Here is a 22,052-nt window from a genome sequence, read left to right on the forward strand (position 1 = left end):
TTGCATCTTTCATTTTAAAGTAGGTAGCTTACCGCCCATAGAGTTAGAAAATATTAAACATGTATTTCGTTCATGTACATGTGGACGCATGCAGCATGTATGTATATGTACTATGTACACGTACGAAATACTTGTGTAGGCAATAAAATTTCGTGTAATTCCCTAATTCACCAGCGAAATCGCCACTAAAGCGGTTGGTATTGTGAAAAGTGAAAAACAAATGTTTACCCCCATTGTCTTGCAACATTGCAATATTTGGCGACAGTGTGGACTGGCATAACGTGGCGCAACCTCTTCCAGTATTATTGACCTATGTTTTTACTCTTGACGTTGGCAAAATCATTGTTTGTATATTTGTATTATGGATGGCATATTAAAAAATGAAGTGAAAGCGAATGTAGTGATGATGGCGAAGTCTCTGTATTCGAAGGATCCATCAAGGGCAAGGGACATCTATTTAAAAAGAAACATATTTTCATCACAGTTTTTTTTGTAAAAAATCATAACGTTTGTCATTTTTGCGTTCGTTGCCTCCTCATGGATGATTATAGTAATATATCGACACGCACGAGCTACTATCAGCAACCTGATGATAGTAATAGAGCACGTATATTGTTAGTACTAATGTGGAAACATTACACGGTGCGCAAAGAAAAATTCTTCATGACCACAATGGAGTTTTTATCGCCAATTGTTTTTTTTGTGCTATTATACCTAATCAAGGATATTATGGAGGATGATAAAACTGAGGAAACTTCAATGGATTCCCTACCGGTATGTAATACAAGGTTCTGATGCAATGCATATACTTCTCAAAACCGACCAACACTTGAAGATATGTGGATGACAAACTCGTGTAGAATTTGATAAACTCCTCTCTGAAGTTTGTACATATTTTTGAGAAATGGTGTTAAAACAAGCTAGACTAAGAGAAGATCCATGTCTAATGTTTTTAGTCAGATTTTTTAACTGATCAATCGCCAAGAAGTATGTCTTGTTAGCACAATAAAGACAAAACATATTGGATACACAGATAATATACAAAGTACAGCATGTGGACACTCTCGTTTTAAATCAATTTAAACCAATTTAACTATCTTTGTAGGAACCCATCAGCATTTATGAATTACCGACACCATTATTTATATTGTATCATCCACAAACAAATTTAACTGATGTTCTGATGACACGAGTTGGTAACTCATTGGGTTTGAAACGATTGCTCAACTATTCTGGTAAGGGAATTATTTGTGTATTTGAAAGTTAATACATTTTGATGCAATTGTTATGCTGTAATTAGAAAACTTCATGTTACGTCGAATAAGTTAGATGACTCAATTTTATTTTTTTCGACTATTCGAAGGCTTTTATATTATTAGAAATATCTACTAGTGAAAAAAAATACTGTGATAAAGATAGCTTTCAAAGATATGACAAAAATAAAAGGGCCATATTACCATTTCCTCTTCTAACAAAAGTCGTATGATACGTGTTGTGTGTGTAATACGCGGGGCTGAGGCAGACGGCTATTTTCTGATGGGAAAACTAACTAGCCTCGCACCTTTACGTGACGTCTGTGCGCCTTTGCAGTGCACAAGTTGATACACCGGATCTACCAAGGTTTCACTCATTTTCATACACTCGGTTAAAATAACTACATCTCGTAAAAATTGTGCTGACTGAGTTGATTTGTGCATAAAATCAATATGTTGCGTTGATAAATCTTTGAATTGTATACTTTGCTACTATTTTCAGGCCAGACATCAGGATATTTCGGGAGCAATGATTGGAATTTCATAACTGAACAATTTAAACACTTTTCCAAAAAAATTCATGCGTTTGTTTTATTTCAGGTAAACTATTTGATAATATATAGATAGTACTGCTACATTGAAAATAAATAGGTGCCTCATAAATATTATTTTGTTACCTTATAATGTTGCCCCGTAATTCATAAAAAGTCAATTATACACTTTAAGCTAAAATATGTTTTGTTACTGTCGCACTTCATGATATTTGACATCGACAGAAAGAGACAAAATATACTTTAGCTTAACTGTACCTATAATGGGGCTATTCTGGTGTTGACTATAAAGCCGTCTGTTCAGTAAGCATAGAATGTCTTGATTATAATGTATAATAAAACGTTGACTTTAAAATAATTCTTAATATAATAATTCGATATTGAATACTTTTTTAGTTTTGTGTAAAAACATATGTAAAAAAATTGACTGAATTCAGCCATGATCTTGAGAAACCAAAGAAATTGCGCGACGTAGGTTTCGGCCCACTCCCCTTATCCATCCAAAGAACGCCAGTGCCCCAGTAGTGGGGTATGACTAAATGGCAGATCCTTGTTGGTTATGTAAATGTATATTTTTAACTATTTATAATAAAGTTATACTTTGTACAGGACATGTATGGTGTAAATCTACCGAGCAATCTCAATTACACCATTAGGATGAATGTGGACTTTCAGACGCGCAGTTATAGATCGGCACTCGGCGAACGCGATCCCCACCCGACGTTTTGTAAGTTCTAATTCTATATTAAAAAATATTAGCGTTCCGTATCGCCTTCGCTCGGGTAAAAACATAATAAATTATATACACTTAAACCTTCGGGAATCACAATGTCTATTGGTGAAAACCGCATGAAAACCCGTGCAATCGTTTTTTAGTTTCTCGTTTATATATTTCAGTTACCGAATACGACACGTTCGTGAGACTTCAATGGGCCATAGACTTTAGTTTTTTGGAACTACAGACTGGCAACCCAATAACACAGGTCGCTTTATTTCTTCATCTTCAGTCAAATAGAAAATATTTCAGTTATAAAGCTGTAGCACAGACTACCAACATTCCATACTAAACAATAATAATCAATTTCGCAATTAGTATGGAGCTTGTGGACAGAACAGAGTAAAAAAATATAATTTTATTCAACAGCAGCGAATAAAAAAATAGTAACAAATAAACTTTATGGTTTATTTATTATTTACTAGTTGCGCCCCGGGGCTTTGATCGTGTGGGAACTTCGGGATAAAAATACCCTAAATGTTATTCCAGTTTATATTCTACCCGTGTACCAAATTTCATTACAATCGGTCCAGAAGATTTTGCGTGAAGGAGTAACAGACATACACACATCCTTACAAACTTTCACATTTATAATATTAGTACGATTCTATTATGTACATAGGATTTCCTTTAAATAATTGTGTAATTACATTATGTCGTGTGTATACTAACCAATTGTAATATTTTACAGTCCGTGTATATCCAGGAGTTTCCCAATTTCACAAAATTGTCTTCAAAGTCGCCCCAGATCACGGGCTTCTTAATAACACTAATGTACTTAGCTATATGCTTATCTCTTGTGCTCACCTTCGAGTTTCTCATGTCCAGATTGTTGGGACAGCGGGAATCTGGCATACAGGTAAAAACTGTCACTTATACATACAAATTTTATTTTTAGTTAACAATATTGTAATAATTATTCAGACGAATAGAGAACCTACGACCAAAAATAAATATGTATAAAGTAACGGACAAGAAGAAGAATATATGATATATGAGAATTATTGTAACATTCAGAAAACAAATGGTTAAATAATGACAATTCATCCATTTTCTGGCAAAATTGTTGGTATTATTTAACGGCCATTAAATCTGGTGTCATTGATTTCTCACCTGTTTCTCATCTCACACCATAGGTTTCTCTTCTAATGCTTAGGATTTCTCACTTGAAGATCTTGTTATAAAATAATATTTTGGGCTAATTCAATCTGTATTTCTCCGTATATTATCTTGAACTTTTTCCAATTTATAGTAGGTAAGTTAGTTCCTTAAATTTAACTCTGTCATTTATATATGTATATCCATTGTTGTTAAATTGAACAGGAACTCATTCAAATGGTCGGGGTAACGCACAGAATCCTTGGTTTATCCCATTTTTTGAACGTTCTACCTGGCGGGATCATATTCTCTGTGGCCGGCGCGCTGTTCCTCACAGCCGGGAACAGTCCTCTCCTGGAGTACTCCAGTGGGTTTCTGGTCGGAGTGTTCCTGTTTCTTCACTTCGTAAGCATCGTGGCTATGGCCTTTGTCTGCAGCTTCATCACCAGTAACAGTGAGTTTATTAATGAAAATAAAATACGAGTCACTCAAGTACGATTATCGACGGCAAAGTCGATACGACGAAGCGAATCGGGCCTTAATTTTTTAATATAGATATGTGTTTTTGTTCACGCTGTTTTCCCTAAGTTTACTAATATTAATACATTTATAAGTAAAATAAAAATATTCCTCATATTTTCCTTTACAGATGAACACACCATGTCTCTCGCGACGTTAGTGTACTTTACTTCAATGATTCCATCATTCATAATAGACAGTCAAATCGAGTATGACGCCCAATCGGATATCAGCATGCCGGTGGTGTCTTTGACAGGAATCTTTCCGTTCGTACCATGCTTGTGGTTCTACAACAATGTAATGTTCCTAGAAATTACTCGTGAGTCTAATACAATTAGTAAAAAAGTTTTTTTTTATATACTGAGCAAGTTTACTGCTACTTATTTTCCCGCATCGATATTTTCCAAACCCTAAAATTTAGGGATCTTCAAGGCAAGAGTGAATAGGCATTAATTGAGTTTGCAATGTTTGTAATATCTTAGACCACTCTGCTTCCCATCAGGGAAGTAGGAAGGCGTCAATAGGCATTGACGCCTGGGGGACGGGGCGACACCAGGGGACAACGCCGGCCCTGAATGACTCTTTTCACGTGTTTTTTTAAGTGCACGTTGTAGTCTCTAATAATTAAAGTATCTTTAATAATATCTAATAATCAGTCAAGTGCGAGTTGAACACGCGTAGAGAGTGTTCCGTGATTGTATACGCAACATTTAGGTTTATGCATTTTAGTGTGCCTGTCAGACCTGCTAAAGCTGATAAAATTGAGATAAAATTTAATATAATTATGTAAGTCTGTGACCGCATACCGCCGCGATAAAACCGCATTGTTAAAATGCGGTTTTATTTTGAGGGGTAAATTAGATAATAAAAAAGTTTCGAGAAATATGAAAACATATGACATATCAATTAAATTCGAAAAATATATTTTGTGAAAAATTAAAATTGCTTTGAGTGTTCCTAATTTTTTTTTTATAATTATAATCAGTATTTTGGATTTTGTTCTTCAAAGATATCTTGGCTTCAAATCAACATATTCAAATACTCTTATTTATCAGTATATAATTTTTATTGCAGATCAAGGCATAACGTTCGATACGTTAATGATAGCGCACGCGCCGTTGGTTTGCTCCGTGGCCTGGGCTTACGTGTTTCTATTTCTCCAAAGCTTCCTCTTCTTCACTATGGCGTATTATATGAGTTTGGTGCGCCCGGGCAAGTATGGCACTGCGCTGCCTTGGAACTTCTTTTGTCGGGTGAGTCAAGAATACGCGGTTTGCTGCCAAAGGCGTTGGTGTAGAGTAGGTCCCTTTCCGGGGCCAAAAGCAAAGAAAATTAAATTCAATATAGTTAGTTATTCATATAACGTATTGTGTTAGTATAACTTACTTTATGGGGCCTTATTGCATTGGTACACTGACAATAGATAGATAACGGTTCGAAATCTGGCGCCCAATCTTTTGAGATACAACATATTATTTTTAGATAGATATGAACTTTGTGTACATGTTTATAGAGTTAAATTTGTTTTTACATACACTGACCGAGATTGACCGGTCCATATTCATACAGATACTAAAACATTGTGTAATGGAAATCTATAATACTGTGCAATAAATTCCTTTATCTATTGTAGAATAATTTGGAAAGAAGATTTTTTAGTTTTCGCTAATAAACAAAATAAATTGGTAGAAATGTGATGGTGGCGCTAGTGTGCGTCTCAAATACCTAGACCAAATTTATATAGGTAGGATTTTACTTCTGAGTTTGGCGCGCAATGTGCTTTTCGCAAAATAAACAATTCGTGAAATGTTCATTGTGCATGCGCACTCCTAAAAATGTGAATTAAGACCAACTACAAAAAAAGTTTATGGCCCATATTTTTAGAACTTCGTAATACCTAATCTCAGAGGAGGATATGTGGACATGAAAGAATATGCATCAGAATAATTGGTAAACGAATTTTCACATTTTAAGAAGTGTATATTTTCCGTCAACATCACAGCGTCACAGTCGTCACGTGTCAAGCACGTTGTGATGTTGATCTTTCTTTTGAACAGAAAGATTTCTGGTGTCTTATGCCAGAACGGAGGCTTTCCACCCTAGAGATCGAGGCACAAAGACACATGGAGAGTGATTATTTCGAGCCACATGCACCCCACAGAGAAATTGGAATAGATATACAGCATGTCACAAAGGTACCTAACATTTTTACTAAACTAGCGACCCGTCCCGACTTCCCTCGGGTAAAAAAATAATAAATTATACACTTAAGCCTTCTTCAGGGCGGTTCCTATCGCTGAAAACCCCAACGGACAGACGAGGCACTTACGTTTTATAATATGCGTAGGACTAGCGATCTGAACGGCTATTTTAACCATTTGTCTGCTACATAGGTTAAAAAGAAATAAATAAAGAAATACCTACAGAAATTAATTAGTATATAGTAGTAGTATGTAGTATATAAATTACATAAGTGTTTGTAAATTTGTTTGTAGGTGTACAATGATTTCGTCGCACTCAACCATGTTACACTGCCGGTCCTAAAAGAACAAATAACTGTATTGTTAGGACACAACGGCGCTGGCAAGACTACACTCATGTCCATTGTAACTGGTTAGTCTTAACTTCGGTGTGGTTCCCGCCCTAAAATAGGATCACTCCATGTAGTAATACAAAGTCTTGACAGGAATATTGTTGCCTATCAACAACGATATTATGTCAGACGTAAAATCACTGCAGAGTCTCCAAAATATTAGTTATTTTCTGGAACTCTCACACAATACTTACCTACATCCATGATGAAATGGAACTCTCACACAATACTTACCTACATCCATGAAGAGTGAAAGAGAGAGCATATGTTGTGCTGTCTGTTAAATTTATATCAAAGCAAATTATGTTAATTACAATGTTTAACGTTCGGCCTGTGATAGTGGCGGTTAAGACACTCCCACAATGGTCGGTCGTTGGATGAGTGACGAAAAATGTAATATCTTGATCCTCTCCGTGCTTCGGAAGGCTTAAGCCGTTGGTCCCGGTTGTATTTGCAGTCGTTAAAACCCGCCAATCCGCAATAGGCATACTCCTTATCCATCTGTAAGGAAGGCCAGTGCCCCAGCAGTGGGGACGTTTAAATGGCTGTTGATGATGATGATCTACAGAAGACTCAATAAAGCCCAGTGACTTTTAACTTGCTGTTTGGGGGTCGATCAAGTCCTCCTGACCTTACAATGACCTTTCAGGTTCGACGTCAGCGACTTCAGGGAAAGTGTACGTGAACGGGTTGGACACAGTGGTGTACCAGAACCAAGTCAGGTCCCAGCTCGGCTTCTGTCCGCAACACAACCTGTTCTTCTCAGAGCTCACTGTGTTGCAACACGTCAGATTTTTCAGTATGGTGATTATAAACTCTTTTTTTATGAAAATAGAATAATTTCGTTAAATTTACACTCACATCTAATTTTTTTCGTTTCTTAGGTAATAAAACTAAAAAAAAAATCTATACATTGCAGTCCGAGTAGTTCATATTGTTCAATCTATCGGACAAAAGAAGTCGGAGCACGTGGCCGGAGCAATAATAAACCAATTCAATTTCTCTTTAAAAATCTCTTTAGAAATCCGTGTAGTAAATTGTTAAAGTATAGTCAATAATTGTGGCTACATTGGTTTATTATTGCTCCGGCCATGAACAACACGAACTTGTTTTCCTGTTGGTTCTATTACTAGGACAGCAATGTATAGATTTTTTTTTAGTTTTACTACCTAAGAAACTATATAAAACTCTTGCGTTACTGAGTAACTGACTGACAGACAACGTACAGCCGAAACTACTGGGCGTAGAAAGCTGAAATTTGGTGTGTAGGTTTAGGTTCCTAGGACAGTGTGTGAACTAAGAAGGGATTTCCTGAAATCCCCACGGGAAACGGATTTTTACTCACATACGAAGTTGTGGGCAAAAGCTAGTATATTATATAGTCAACAAGTGTAATATTAGTTCAAAGGCTAGAATCTCCACTAGAGCGCCGGATATTTTCATTGAATTTTGTGTTTGTGCCTTGTCAATTTCGATTTTTACCAGATAAAAGGCACCATGACATGGAGTGAGGCGCATGAGTCGTCCTTAGAGCTGTTGAAGACGCTTGGCTTAGAGAATAACGCCAAATCATTGACCAACAAGCTGTCCGGCGGGATGAAGAGGCGGCTGCAGCTGGCGTGCGCGCTGGCCGGGGACGCCAGTGTGCTGGTGTTGGACGAGCCCACCGCTGGGCTCGACGTGGAGACCAGGAGGAGTCTGTGGGACCTCTTGTTGGTATGTTGTCTCTTCTAGATACCTGTTGTATCTCTCTCTGATGAAAGCGTCGAGGCCAATTCTGAGATTTGATTTGATTAGATGTGATGTGATTTGTCGCAAGTTGTGCAATAAAGTTTAAATCAATTTCTTTCAGTATTCTTTCAGTAATAAACCGTTTTTGCTTACATATTTAAAAAATAGGTGACATAACTAAGTAAAATGACTAAATAGACAGTCATTTTTAATAGCATGTACAAGGTGATTTCTTTCAGGATAAAAATATGAATATCGGTGAGAAACTTTAGGAAGATTCTTTTCTAAATATTCTGTCATTGAGAACGAGTATTTTTAAATGCGTGCAAGTGTTTTAGCTAGTGAGAAACTTCAACTTATGGTGAGAAACGTGATATAATATGGCAAAAAATGTGAGAATGTAAGCCATTTAACTAATACCTATGTTTCAAAATGATAATGAGGCATGAAAATAGTTTCGTGACACTAATTTCCAAATTATTTTCACTTAGTTCAAGTTTTGTCGTGAAACTTGACGTTTATACGAGAATTTGTGGAATTTGTTGACGAAACTAACGTGATGCAACTATTCCCAAGTCACTGCTTTCGTATTTTTTAAATACTTTTTCGTCAGTCCCTTCGCGAAGGGCGAACAGTCCTCCTGTCTACCCACTTCATGGAGGAAGCGGATGCTCTCGGAGACAGAATAACCGCGCTGCACAGCGGGACGTTGCGGTGTGATGCCACCCCTATGTTTCTCAAGAAACAAATCGGTAAGCCCCGACGCCGATGTTAGTATTCTTATTTGTTCTCGAGCGTTTTTTTATCGCGCGCTGACGCGCTTTGTAAAGTTTTCTACATAAGTGACATTAGACAAAAAGTCAAAAAGCATTGAAATTAATCAGGACTTCAATATTTTCTTTCTAAACATTTTTGAACCAAAATACAAATCAATGACTTTTGATTAATACTTTCATTTGTATTGTGCGTGTTATTGTTCATTTAGATTTTTTCTTCTTGATCATTACTTCTGGATTATGATATTACTTATATCATACTAAATATAAAAAAAACTGTACTTTTAAGTCTTATATAAGACAATTTTCTTACGGTTCACGAATGAAGTTTATTTTAGTTAATGCGTGAGAGTAACATTTGTCCTTATTAGTTCTACAATAAAGTTGGTCATGTGTACTCCCAGTCGCTTTCGATTAAGACATTGCCCATGACGGCTATATAACGGATTTAAATAACTAACTATAACTAACTATATTACAATAAATCACACAGATTGAGCTAGCCCCAAAGTAAGTTCGAGACTTGTGTTATGGGATACTAACTCAACGATACTATATTTTATAACAAATACAAATAAATATAGAAAAACATCCAAGACCCGGGCCAATCAGAAAAAGATCATTTTCCATCTTGACCCGACCGGGGTTCGAACCCGGAACCTCTCGGTTCAGTGGCAAGAACTTTACCACTGGGCCACTGAGGTCGTCTAAATAACAAATATTTTCCACAGACACTGGCTACAATCTATCAATAATTCTGAAACCCACCGCCACACAAGCCTCCATCGACCAGATCTCCGCAATCATCACGACAGCGATACCTCAAGCGACGCAAGTAGCCGCGTCCGGGAATCAAACCTTGACCTACAAGCTGCCCAGCAGGGAGTGCGATAAGTTCCCAAATATGTTTTTGATGTTAGAAGAAAACAAAGAGACTGTCGACATTGATTCGATGAGCGTTGATGTTTCAACTCTTGAAGAGGTTTTCTTGAAGTAAGTAGTATTTTTTATCAGATTTAGTCAGACTTCACAAAACTATTTTGTGTTTGTCACTTTTCGATGATCGTTATTTTTCCGAGTGTGAACGTGAAAAAAAAATCTTTGAACTTTCTTTCCTTTATATTTGTAGCGATTTTTCGATATAATCAAGTCAATTGATCAATGTCCTCTATATACGTACATTATATAAAGAAAGATAAATCACTCTTGCAATTATGTTTTTTACAGACTCTGTAGTGACGTAACAGTTCTTGAAGATGGTGTCGACGATACGCTTAATGGTACAAGATTCTCTTTTTTTTATAACGCATATTTTCTCCTCCGTCCGCTTTGTGACAAGAACTTTTTGATCTAAAGTACATGGAGTGCTATCTCTTTCATCTGTGTAGCCTCTCTATTTTTTAGCAAATTTAAAATTGTAATTTCTTGTCACACAATAGTTTAATCATTGTACCTAGCTAGGTTTGTTACGAAATAATGATTTTTGTTTTGTACTTAAAACGGCATAACAATTTCAGACGATAGAATTTATCACAGTTGTACTGGCACGCAGTTGATGAAGCAGCAGTTCAGCGCACTCTTCGTCAGGCAGCTTCGATACGTCAAATCATCATGTCTTCTGTTCACCATGATGGTAAGACAAAACCATCTAATATTACAAATGCGAAAGTTTGTGAGGATGTCTTTGTTACTCTTTCACGCGAAATCTGCTGGACAGATTGACGGGTAGAAAATGGAATAACAAATACTTTTTATCACGAAATTCCCACGGGAGCGAAGTCCCGGGGCGCAGCTAGTAAAATATATATAGATAAACATCCATGACCCAGGTGCCATCTGAAAAAGATAATTTTCCATTTTGATTCGGCCGAGGATCGAACCTGGGTATTGTAGCAGTACGTCATCATGATGGACTGCTGCAATACCCAATTAATAGCCACGAAGAAAATAACAACAGCATTTATTTCTGCTTTCAGCAAGTGATTTTGCCTATAATGCTCTTGATGGCATTAAACTTCCTATACAATGGAGATCTCAAAAGCAACAGCAATCCCTCATTGGAAATGAATCTGAATGTTTACAAAGATAAAGCGGATAGGCGTGTTCTATCAAATTTTCAGAAACCGTTGGACAACAGAGCTTCGTGCTGTGGAATCACGTATATACATTCCAACAATATAAATCATAGTAAGTCATCTCTCTCTTTCCTATCTAAGCGTTTTCGTAGTTCCTTCCTCAGCCATGAGCGTTGGAGTCCAGAGTATGCATTACTACTTTTTCTTCTTCATTTTGCATGGTTGTGAGCAACCGTGGTTATCAGACCGTTGGCACCCAACCCTCAAAATCAAGTCAAAATTACACACACTTTACGCACGAAAAAAAAAAACAGTTTTACACCAACCGGTATGCGGCCCACCTATTTTATCACGCGTATAAAAAAAGTCGGTTGCATGTCTTAAAAAAAATCCAGATTTCTGTAAAAAATATCCTGTATTTGGCTGAAAATATAAGTCTAACTAATGTAACTTTAGTACTAAGTGTTATTGTAATTTATTAATTTTAAATATTATTTGCACAGTTTGTACTTATATAATTTCCGTCCACTAGCAACGGTTTTTAAATGGTCTTTAGTAGAAATTTCGTTGTAAAATACGAGTAATGTTCGATGTGCGCTGCGCACAGAATAGAGCGCAACGCCTATCGCGCGGTACCTATTTAGATATTTTTGATTACATTTGAATATTCCTTTTTTTGTTTTTTATCGAATGTGCCAACACCGGCGTCAGATGTTCTTCAAGTCGCCTAAAGGCATCTGACATGACTTTTTCTTGTTACAGCTCTCGTACACATTTCGAAATTAGATGAAAATGAGTACTATACATACTTGATTGGCGTTACGTTAAATGATATACAAGCTGTGGTGAGTTTTTTTTATTCTTCCTAGCTGCAATAGTATATTGTTAGACAAGGTTCGCAAGTGTGATAGATACTCTTTGTATCTATGTCTATCAATCATAAATTGAAACCAACAGTCGATCAGTGTATATAATATTCCCTCCCGATCAGACCGTCTAATCTGTTTCTTCTTCTTCACCTGCTCTTTGGAAGTCGGCAGTAGACTTAGTTTTAAATAGTTTTTTGTCATCAGTAAGTAAAAAAGTTAGCGGCAAGTGAAATGAAAAAACGCACTAAACCCTCAGATTAATTTATCCCCAGGCTCATTACACGACCTCGTTCCGGCACGCGTTGCCGGTGTCGCTGAACGCGCTGAGCAACGCGGTGGCGGCCGCCAGCTCCAGCCCCCGGGACACGCCCAGGATCACCACGTTCAACCATCCCCTGCAAGGGGCCGCGAAGTTGAACAGCACGGTAAATCCTAAGTCATCGGAAGACGTTAGTGTTTGGGCTGTTATTACAACTTTCAGTAAGTATTTCTTTATTTATCTTCGTTATCAGCCTTCTCTCACATCCTCGCGTGTTTTCAGATACATTCGGTGGTGTGATGCCCCCAAACCCAGGGTAAAAAACAACCGTTAAATTTTAAACATTTAGCTATATTTTTACAACTGACTGACTGACGTCAACTCTCTTTGGGGATGTTATTGTTGCCTATCAGCTGTTTAAGCATATGTTTCTTAGCCGCCTTTTAAATTTTGATGCCCGGGTGCCAGCACTGGGTGATTATCAACCAGTTTTGACCATTCGATTTAGTGTTGCAATTGCAAAAAAAATTTGAAAATTCGTTTCAACGAACGTTCTCTTTATATAAAATTTACTAGATTTTGCCCGGAGCTTCGCACCTGTGTGAATTTTGAGATAAAATATATCCTATAGCAATCTTGGATAATGTACATTTCTAATGATGAAATAATTTTTGAAATAGGTTCGTTAGTTTCCGAGATTACCCGCCTCAAATATAAAATCTCACAAAGTTACAAACTCACAAACGCTTACCGCTCTTTATGATACTAGTATAGATTAGGATAGAATCCCGCTGCTGTCTACCCTAAGCTCTTGTATTATACGAGTATATTAAATTAATTTAACATTTTTTGCAATTGCAATACTAAATCGATTGACATTTAGGCTGACGATCCAGTCTTGTCAGCCAAGAGCACAAAGCGCCCTCTTTTATTTTAATACTATAATATACATTCTGCCTATATTTGTCAATTTGTGGCAAAAATAAATTTTTTGTATGTATGTAAGCGATAACTTTCTAACCGTTGTTCTGATTATGATGAAATTTAAAGGGTATGTAGGATCTGTCAATAGAACTTTTAAGCTCGTGGGGCATCCAAATCGGTTAAGTCGTTTTTGAAATATTCACAATTTTGTAAAAACTCATCAAAAATTTATTGTGTAAGTTCGCGGCGAATAACTGATATAGATAAAGATAAGATTTCAAATATATGGATAGAATGTATTTATGCAGTAATATTTTCCAGTAATCCAAACAACTCTGGTCAGTGTGTTAGTGCTCCCCGGAATAGAGCGTCACTTCAGCACGCGCCTCATACACCTTATGACGGGATGCAGTCCAGAAATATACTGGATGACAACTCTCCTCCACCACGTTTTATATAGCATCCTCGTGCTCGTCATACCCACGGTCATTTTTGCGGCTACCATAGACAAGGAGGAGACCCTCACTCACCCCAGTTTCTTGGGTAAGCAACTGCATTTTAAACGGTTATATTTAGCAGTTCTATTTGGCCTTTATTAACTAATGGTTAGTTAGGACAACATGTTACTAACATTGTATGGGAAACCGAAATAAATGATTTATTATTATTAAGTTCGACATTTCGTTTTTCATTATTAATTGCCTAGTGTATGTATTAAACGCGCACGTGCATATTTCAATGGTTTCGAGTCGTGTTACAAGTTACTACTGACAGCAGAACAGTCTTATGTCGCGAAGTACCGGCACAAAATAAATTATAAAAAGGTACGTGCGCGTTAAACACCTGTACTAAGCAATTACAGTATGTTTTTACTTCAATAATACATTTTAATAGAAGAGTGACTACTTGGGTCCCGACTGATGGGAAAAGATCGCAAGGCAAGACGAATGTGTGTTGGTCCGGCGAACTGTCGGCCTTCGATAAGGAATGGCGACAACTGGCGGGGAATAGAAGTGGTTGTTTGTTGGCTTTTGCCCAGCAGTGGGACATGAGAGCTACAATTTTGCTAAAAATCTTTTTAATAACAAATTTAAATAAGAACACGAGTATGAGAGGGAGATTTTAAAAGTGAGATGGCGGCATGTGTTGCTGTTGTAGGTCCCCTGGCAGTACTGCTGGTGGGCGGCTGTCTCTCATCCATCGCCCTGGCCTTCCTGTTCAGCTTCATGATGCCATACAAACAGGCCGCAACGGCTCTTCTCGCGTTTTATTTTATATTCAGTGAGTATCACAGTTCCCAAGTAGACTTGACGTCAGGCTAGAGGCCGCCCGGCCGTCTACTGGACCGGTTGTTATGAAATTTGGTACATGATTAAAAAATAATCTGGAATAACACGTAGGGTACTTTTTTGCCGAAATTCCCACGGGAGCGAAGCCTCGGGGCGCAGCTAGTTACCTATAATTTTCTTCATTTTCTGTGGAGTATTTGTTTATAGTAATGAGTGGAAGAAGTTAAGGGAGGCTTTTACCCAGCCAATAAAAAAAATATAAATTTATTTCTATTTCTATGTTTGATAATTAAATCAATTCTATCCGCAGCTTTCATTTTTCCCTTCACGAGAATGGCGTGCCAACTCATAGATGCTAGCTCAGCAAACGGATTATGCCACGTGGTGGATCCAGTGCTGGACACATTGAACTATATAGTGACACCGAACACGTTCATTATAGCAATGCTGAAGATAGGAAACGTGGCCAGAATCAATGCGTATTGTTACCTCAACAGACATTTATGTCCTAACCTCTCGTTGGGTACGCCAGAAGATATAAGAAAATGTTGCAGTAAGTATTCATATTTCCATATTATATTCATACTATATATCACAGTAATAAAATACTACTTTCATTACGGACACTGTCCGCCCCCCCCCCCCCCCCCACTTGAAATGATTTCTTCCCCTGATATGTTTTAAGTCACGCAAACCAAACAAACCGTTGCAAACAGGGTGAGCCTTTGCTAATATTATAAATGCGAGAATCTGTCTGTCGGTTCGCTTTCACGGCTAAACCACTGGGCCAATTTTGATAAAACTTAGACTATACAGGGTTACTGGTATCTAACGCATAACCTTTCAAAAGAGGATAAGCTACATAGAGACTAACGACTTTTGTCTAAACGTAATAAATACAAAAATTTTCCTTTTTTAGTTTTAATGTCGTTTCTATAAAACGCTAACTCTATGTTCGATTCCACTACATAACAAAGCTTCTGTTCTGTCTCGTGTTGCTTGGCTTACTTGGGTACATCAAAACATACAAATTTTCTTTTAACTCTATGTAATAACATAGAGTTAAAATGTGTAGAATCGCAATTTTTTTAATATAAAAAAACTACGAATCACGAAATGTCGTAGAAAGAATACTTGCTTGTTTTATGTACCTAAGTAGGCTCAAGGAGGTTTTGCGTTTGATACCAGTAACCCTGTTAGTTGATGACCCGTCAAACATAGGCTATCGCGGGCTCCCATAGCTCCTACGGGAACAGCTAGTTGGTATGGATAGGCATTTCAAAAAAAATACAGTTGCAAGTTAAAGAAAAATGTCTTTTTCTTTTATAGTATTGGAAGAGTTACCTAGATGTCACTTTTGCTTCGAAAGTTATTCGTCCTTTCCTTTTGTAATAGCACTGTACACTCAGTTTGTTATACTTATGGTAAGCAACTTCAAATGTGTTTTTAGATACATATAGTCAGTTTAGTTAACATTGGCGTCAATGCTTCCACCTTAACATCTGACATAACTACGCGTTACAGCCATATTATTAAAAAAAAAACAAGTACAGTAAAGAAAATCTGACACTCACCTCAAACAAAAATTATTAAATTATGCTGGGCATTTCTTTCCTTTTCCTAATATGATAACTCTTCAGAAAGTAACACTAGCTGCGATCCTGTCGTTGCCCCGTAGGAATCTCGGGATGAAAAGTACATATGCTGTTCCAGGTTATTTTCTAATCGTGTATCGAATTATTCGAATCGATTTTGCGGTTACTAACTTACAGTCTGTCAAGAAAGTGAAGGAAACCGATTTTAAATGTAGAATTAAGTGTAGGTAACTAGCATTTTTTTTGCCATTGCAATACCAAATAGAATGGTTAGGGTTGATTGATAATCACCCAGTGTTGCCGCCAACAGGAGACAGCGCCCTCATTTTCATCACTTCCTTGACAGACTGTACATCTAAACTTTCGCTAGTGATATAAAAAAAAATTAAATTCAAATTCAAATCATTTATTCAGAAATTAGACCTTCACAGGCACTTTTTCTCGTCAATTTTTATATTTATAGTTATTTCTCACAAGCTACAAACTACTGGCATTTCGGAACGACCACTGCTGAGAAGAAATGCCGAAAGAAACTCATTTGAACAGTGTTGGTCCCTATCATGCCAGATTGGCTTACCGTTATTGTTTCTTACAATGTTTTTTTATTTTTTTCTAATAATATATAAAAGTATTATTTTTCATTAAATTACACGATATAAATAACTATATTTTCTTTTTTTAATTTTATGCCATTAACCGCCAGGTGTTGGTGATATTGACGGAACGTGGCATATTCAATAGGTTTTACAATAATCTGATGAGTTATAGATACAAAGCAAAGGAACAGGAGAAGGAAGAGGAGCTAGAGAAAGAACAGGAGTACGTTGAGGGCTCTCTCAGTATGTGGATCACGCGTTCTTCTTCTTATCGTGTCTCAAACTCAGCAGTCATGCGGAAAAGGGCGCATCAGTCGAAATAATTTTCGAAAAAATGTCAGACGTGTATTTTTCTCGTATGACTGCAGAACTGGTGTCAGATTTTTCTCAATCGCCGTATTCGACATGACTTATATTTTCTCTCCCTTATACTCGCGTATGCTGGTAGCATTCTCGGCCACGGCGACTCAAAGCCCGGGATCTACGTTCAAAAATGAACCTAAGTTAAATATTTATGATTCGGCTGTGATTTTACGACTTGCCCTACGTGTTACCTCTTTGGAAATACTGTTGTTGCCTATCAAGGCTTTTCCTTAGTCGCCTCCTCATGAACGTGGTTATTATACACTTTTAAAAAAGAAAACGGACTTTTTAGCGTTCTCTTCAGTTTAATTAAAGCTCGCATGGATTTTTTTAAATTGATTGATTGTCTCCTGTTGGCGGCAACACTGGGTGATTATCAATCAATCAATGACTATTACAGAAAATCCGCGTGGAGACGTCATGCTGGTTTCTTCTGTGCACAAACTTTACCCACGGATCTGTCGGAAATCCAAAGTTGCAGTACGAGGCATTAGCTTTGCAGTCCGCGAAGGTATAATCTAACATTCAATTCTTCTCTTCCATTCTATCACCATAGCTTCTTACATTCAATATTTAAGGTAATACAGGATATAATAAGCTAGTTGACAAATTTTTATTTTGATGACTATTCGAAGGCCCTTATATCATTAGAAACATCAGTGAAAAAATTACTGTGTTAATGACAATGCTTTCAAAGATATGACAAAAATAAAATCACACATTTTTGGACTCGTCCAAACGCTCCATACTAAATCATGTAGAGTGACGCCACAGCTTGCTAAAATGTTCGCTGAGAAAGCTATGTTCGTTCGACAGCTACATTAAATATTACGTTTATGGTGATGACTTCTTAATAAAAGTTGTTATAAACTTATTTCATACTCTTTGAAAATGGACATTCCAACCTTTAAACTTTCGTATTTAGATCCAGCTGCATTGTTACAGTCTATGAATTATCACAATGATCCTAAATATATCTATTTTATCTAGATTATACATATTTTTTACAATTTTCTGACCAATAGGATCAGTTTTATATTTTTTGTAAAATTTTACTGGAAGGAGGCAATTGAAACGAGACTGTCAGGTGATTTAAGTTAATACAGTAAAGAAATGGTGGAGAAGAACATAGACAGGGACACATACGTGGAAGAAGTTATGGGAAACTTGCCCAGCAATGGGACATGAATAGCTATGAAATAAAAAAGTTATACCTGCAGGCGAATGCTTCGGCCTAGTGGGGGTTAATGGCGCTGGTAAATCGTCTACGTTCAAGATGATGACGTGTGCAACGTTCCCCACGCGTGGGGTGATCGTGGTCAACGGCCACCACCAGGAAATACTGGATAACTCTCAGGTTTTTCATTTACTTACATATTTTCTGTATTTCTCCAGTCTCCAAGCAACACGCAAATGCAAGTGATGTTTTAACGACCTCCGTGGTGTCACCACATCTATGAATTCGATGTCTGGAGGTCTTGGGTTCGATTCCCAGCGCGGGCAAATATTTGTACCAGTGATCACAAATATTTGTGTGCAGTTCGGGGTGAGTTGTGCCTGTTGATGTGTTTGTGTCCATCAGACCCGCGATATAAGTTGTTCATTAAAAATTACCCGTGTACCAAATTTCATGACAATCCGTCCAGTGGATTTTGTGTGAAAAAAATAAAAATATAACACACATATATTCTCACAAACTTACGCCTCGTCGAACGTCCACAACATGTTCAAATTTATTCGCCAACCAAGTGTTGCAATGATTTTAAAGTAATTACAAATCTATACCAGGTATTGCGAATTTGCGGCCGGTAATTGTAAATTTTAGGGTTATTGTGGGAATTATAATAAAAATATGGATACGAGTTACAGTCCCTACAGCCAATAAACTTATTACATTAATATTACCACAATGGCTATTTTTCTCACCCGTTAGTACCGAAGGCAGCTGGGCTACTGTCCACAATTCCACGGCATGGACAAGTTCCTCACGGGCCGACAGAATCTGGAGCTGCTGTTCGTATTGCATGGGATGGATAAGAAGGATGCTCAGGCAGAAGCGGTCAGGTGGCTGGAGTTGATAGGTTCTCAATCTTTTCTGTTTTTGTATACTGAGAAAGCAAACAGGCGTGCGGCCGACCTAATGGGAAACGGTCACCATAGCTATGACGCTGCAATACCAGAGGCGTCCCACGAGTTGCCGGCCCTCATGATCTCCTCCTCATGATGAGTCGTTTCATGCCCTTTTTGAAGAACTCCATGTTGTAGTCACCAGGGAACCCTGGCATGGCTTATTCTACAACATGTAGTTTACAACGTGGATGGAAGTTTCTTTTAAAACGCACTGTATTGTACGTGTAACATTTTGGGCTCCGAGGTGTGACCGTATGATGATAAATCCCCTATTTTAATATTTTCTATTGTTAGAGGCGTTTTGGAAACAAGCATTCAGTGATTGGACCATAGAAATTGTAAATTTTCTTAGTATCATTAAAAGGTAGCCTATGTTGAAGCAAGCAATTTAGGAAATTCCACAGAGAGTAGATTATGTGATAAGAGTTTCAAAGACAGGTTGTTTTTTCACGACCTGACATAACTAAGTATATTCTATTTATCATTTAATGAAATAATGTCTATCTGCTCAACTTATAACGAAACAAATCAAATCTCTGGCAGATTTAACGAAATACGCGGATAGACCCGTGAGCGATTACAGCGGCGGGTGTTCGCGGCGACTGAGCAGCGTGGCCGCGCTTGCTCGGCGAGCGGCGCTGTCGCTACTGGACGAGCCCACTGCTGGGGTAGACGTGGCCGCGCGGCGACAGCTGTGGAGAGCCGTGAGAGCGGCGCAGGCGCAGACCACCCTGGCGGGCAGGAAGAGAGCCGTGCTCATCACTTCCCACAGGTAACAATTGCAGAGCTACTGCTGGGGTACACGTGCCCTGTGGAGACCACACACGGCATCAACTAACATTATCTCGTACACACCCAGTATGGACGAGATGGAGGCGCTGTGTGCGCGCGTGGGCATCATGAGCGAGGGCCGGCTGGCGGCGCTGGGGTCGCCGGCGGCGCTGCGCGCGGCGCACAACGCTGGCTTCTCGCTGATTATTAAGATAAAATATGTCGACGCCACTGGGTCACAAACAAGTGGTAACTACTTTACATTAATGTACCTAATTTATTTACCGAGGTAAACCACGAGACCGCTGCTAGTTTGATGACATTGTTTGGGTCACGGGAAAGCGATGGATGAGATTAGCACAGGACCGCAGTAAGTGGGCCAAAAAAGGGATGCTTATACTCCGTATTGAGTTGATGTGGCCTTAAAATTATGATGAATTTTATCAATTAATTAAATATAAAAGACTAGCTGTTTACCCGCTACCTTACCCACCTGACTTTAACCGGTTAAGGTCAGGTGGGGTCAGAAGGATAACGTGGGAAAATAGAAGAGTGTTGCCTCGTTATTATTCGAAAACTTTATAGTTAAACCTGTCCTTTTTCCCGTTCTTCCCCTATCCACCTGACTTGTAATATCTTACATCTAAGCAATCTTTACATATAAATCAAATAATGTTAAAATTGTCTAAGTAGTAGAACCAGAAGATAGCAAAGAGGACTCTCCAGAGATCCCTGCTTTGCAAAAACTCAAGCAAGCATGCATGGACAACCAGTGGACACTCAAAGATGAGCACAAGGTATCTACAATGCCTTCTGATATTCTTCATCTTTCTTCCTTTATACTCTGTAGTCAGCAAGCAAATAGACATGCGGTCCACCTGATGGGAAGTGGTCACCGCAGCCCTATGGACACCTGCGACACCAGGGTAACACGCGCGTTGCTGGCCCTGAATAAATATTTTTACGACCTTTTTGAAGAACTCTCTGGGCGCCATGGCTCATTCCACCTTCCTTCATTCCTTCCTTCTCTGGCCTGTGCGTCCCTTTTATGACTTGTGGCGTGTGATCAATAGGGTCTCTCCATATTCTCCTCTCGTATCGTACGTAGCGACTAAAGGATAAAAAAACCTTCACAGCAACCACAGCATTACCAAAAAGTTTCATTCATAACCACTTTCTGACGTCAACAGGCTAGCCGAATATCAAAGCCAAAACTTATTTTTTTTAATGTAAGTATATTTTTATGTGACCAATCATGTAACCGAGACCGCGCCCAGATGATAGAAAACTATATTAACTTTATTATAAGGAATTATTATTAATATTTTCTTTTTCTAGACTATTCTGAAGTACCACGTAGATAAGGCTCTGAAGTTGCAGTACAGTGAGCTTTTCACCAAATTAGAAGAGTTACGGACGACATTCCCCGACCTCATTGAAGATTACACAGTGACTGCGACTACGCTCGAGGAAGTATTCCTCACGTATGCTGCTGCAAATGTCAAGACGAAGAACGAAAAAGATAGAGAATAAATCAACTATTTTACAATCAGAAAATTTTATTTCAAATCTAAAATAAATATTTTTTTAATTATTAAATGTGATTTATACATATACATTTAAATACCCTATATTATGGGCGCGTCCACAAATAGATGAACATGAAATTATAATATATATTCTGTCGGTAGGTCGGCCGTTTTTTCTGTGTATCCCTTTCTTACGGTTGGTCGCATTTTATCCAAAAGTTATTAATATTTATGAATAAAAGCTTTAGATGAATATTAAAGTGTAACGTTCTTAAAAAACGGTTATATGGGGTACGTCTATGCTGGCGGTTGAGTAGACTATTAAAAAAATTAACTGTCATTGTCATTATTTTATT

At 37.9% G+C, this 22,052-nt stretch overlaps 1 protein-coding gene across 5 annotated transcripts; it reads left to right on the top strand.

Moving 5' to 3' along the window:
* The first annotated feature begins 310 nt into the window (after window positions 1–310).
* LOC128677817 (ATP-binding cassette sub-family A member 2-like) lies at window positions 311–21,672 on the top strand. 5 transcript variants are annotated; one of them, XM_053758935.2, is made up of 31 exons: window positions 316–774; window positions 1,106–1,235; window positions 1,756–1,853; window positions 2,414–2,531; window positions 2,702–2,787; window positions 3,271–3,438; window positions 3,903–4,131; window positions 4,327–4,515; window positions 5,271–5,449; window positions 6,254–6,391; window positions 6,692–6,809; window positions 7,439–7,593; window positions 8,275–8,505; window positions 9,134–9,272; window positions 10,028–10,289; window positions 10,524–10,576; window positions 10,814–10,929; window positions 11,273–11,483; window positions 12,134–12,216; window positions 12,513–12,720; window positions 13,745–13,966; window positions 14,582–14,704; window positions 15,023–15,265; window positions 16,042–16,136; window positions 17,011–17,146; window positions 17,667–17,777; window positions 18,487–18,623; window positions 19,200–19,347; window positions 19,940–20,168; window positions 20,256–20,416; window positions 21,506–21,672. In XM_053758935.2, exons 1-31 carry the CDS (start codon window positions 538–540, stop codon window positions 21,529–21,531), a joined length of 4,779 nt encoding a protein of 1,592 aa, XP_053614910.1. In that variant the 5' UTR covers window positions 316–537; the 3' UTR covers window positions 21,532–21,672. The 5 variants fall into 5 exon arrangements, 3 of the variants coding, with proteins under 3 accessions (XP_053614912.1, XP_053614911.1, XP_053614910.1); XM_053758936.1 differs by lacking the exon at window positions 20,256–20,416 and having other exon boundaries at window positions 315–774; window positions 21,506–21,641; XR_008405567.1 differs by lacking the exons at window positions 19,940–20,168; window positions 20,256–20,416; window positions 21,506–21,672 and having other exon boundaries at window positions 312–774; window positions 17,076–17,126; window positions 19,200–19,333.
* Window positions 21,673–22,052: the final 380 nt, after the last annotated feature.

The sequence above is a fragment of the Plodia interpunctella genome, chromosome 18 (assembly GCF_027563975.2).
Source record: "Plodia interpunctella isolate USDA-ARS_2022_Savannah chromosome 18, ilPloInte3.2, whole genome shotgun sequence".
Taxonomy (NCBI): domain Eukaryota; kingdom Metazoa; phylum Arthropoda; class Insecta; order Lepidoptera; family Pyralidae; genus Plodia; species Plodia interpunctella.

What these genes read in the sequence shown, in the direction of transcription:
- LOC128677817 (XM_053758935.2), top strand. Translation starts at nt 538, where the DNA reads ATGGATGATTATAGTAATATATCGACACGCACGAGCTACTATCAGCAA. An exon ending in ACTCATGTCCATTGTAACTG is followed by an intron (nt 6,810 to 7,438) that starts GTTAGTCTTAAC and finishes ATGACCTTTCAG; the next exon opens with GTTCGACGTCAGCGACTTCA. An exon ending in AGATATAAGAAAATGTTGCA is followed by an intron (nt 15,266 to 16,041) that starts GTAAGTATTCAT and finishes TTTCTTTTATAG; the next exon opens with TATTGGAAGAGTTACCTAGA.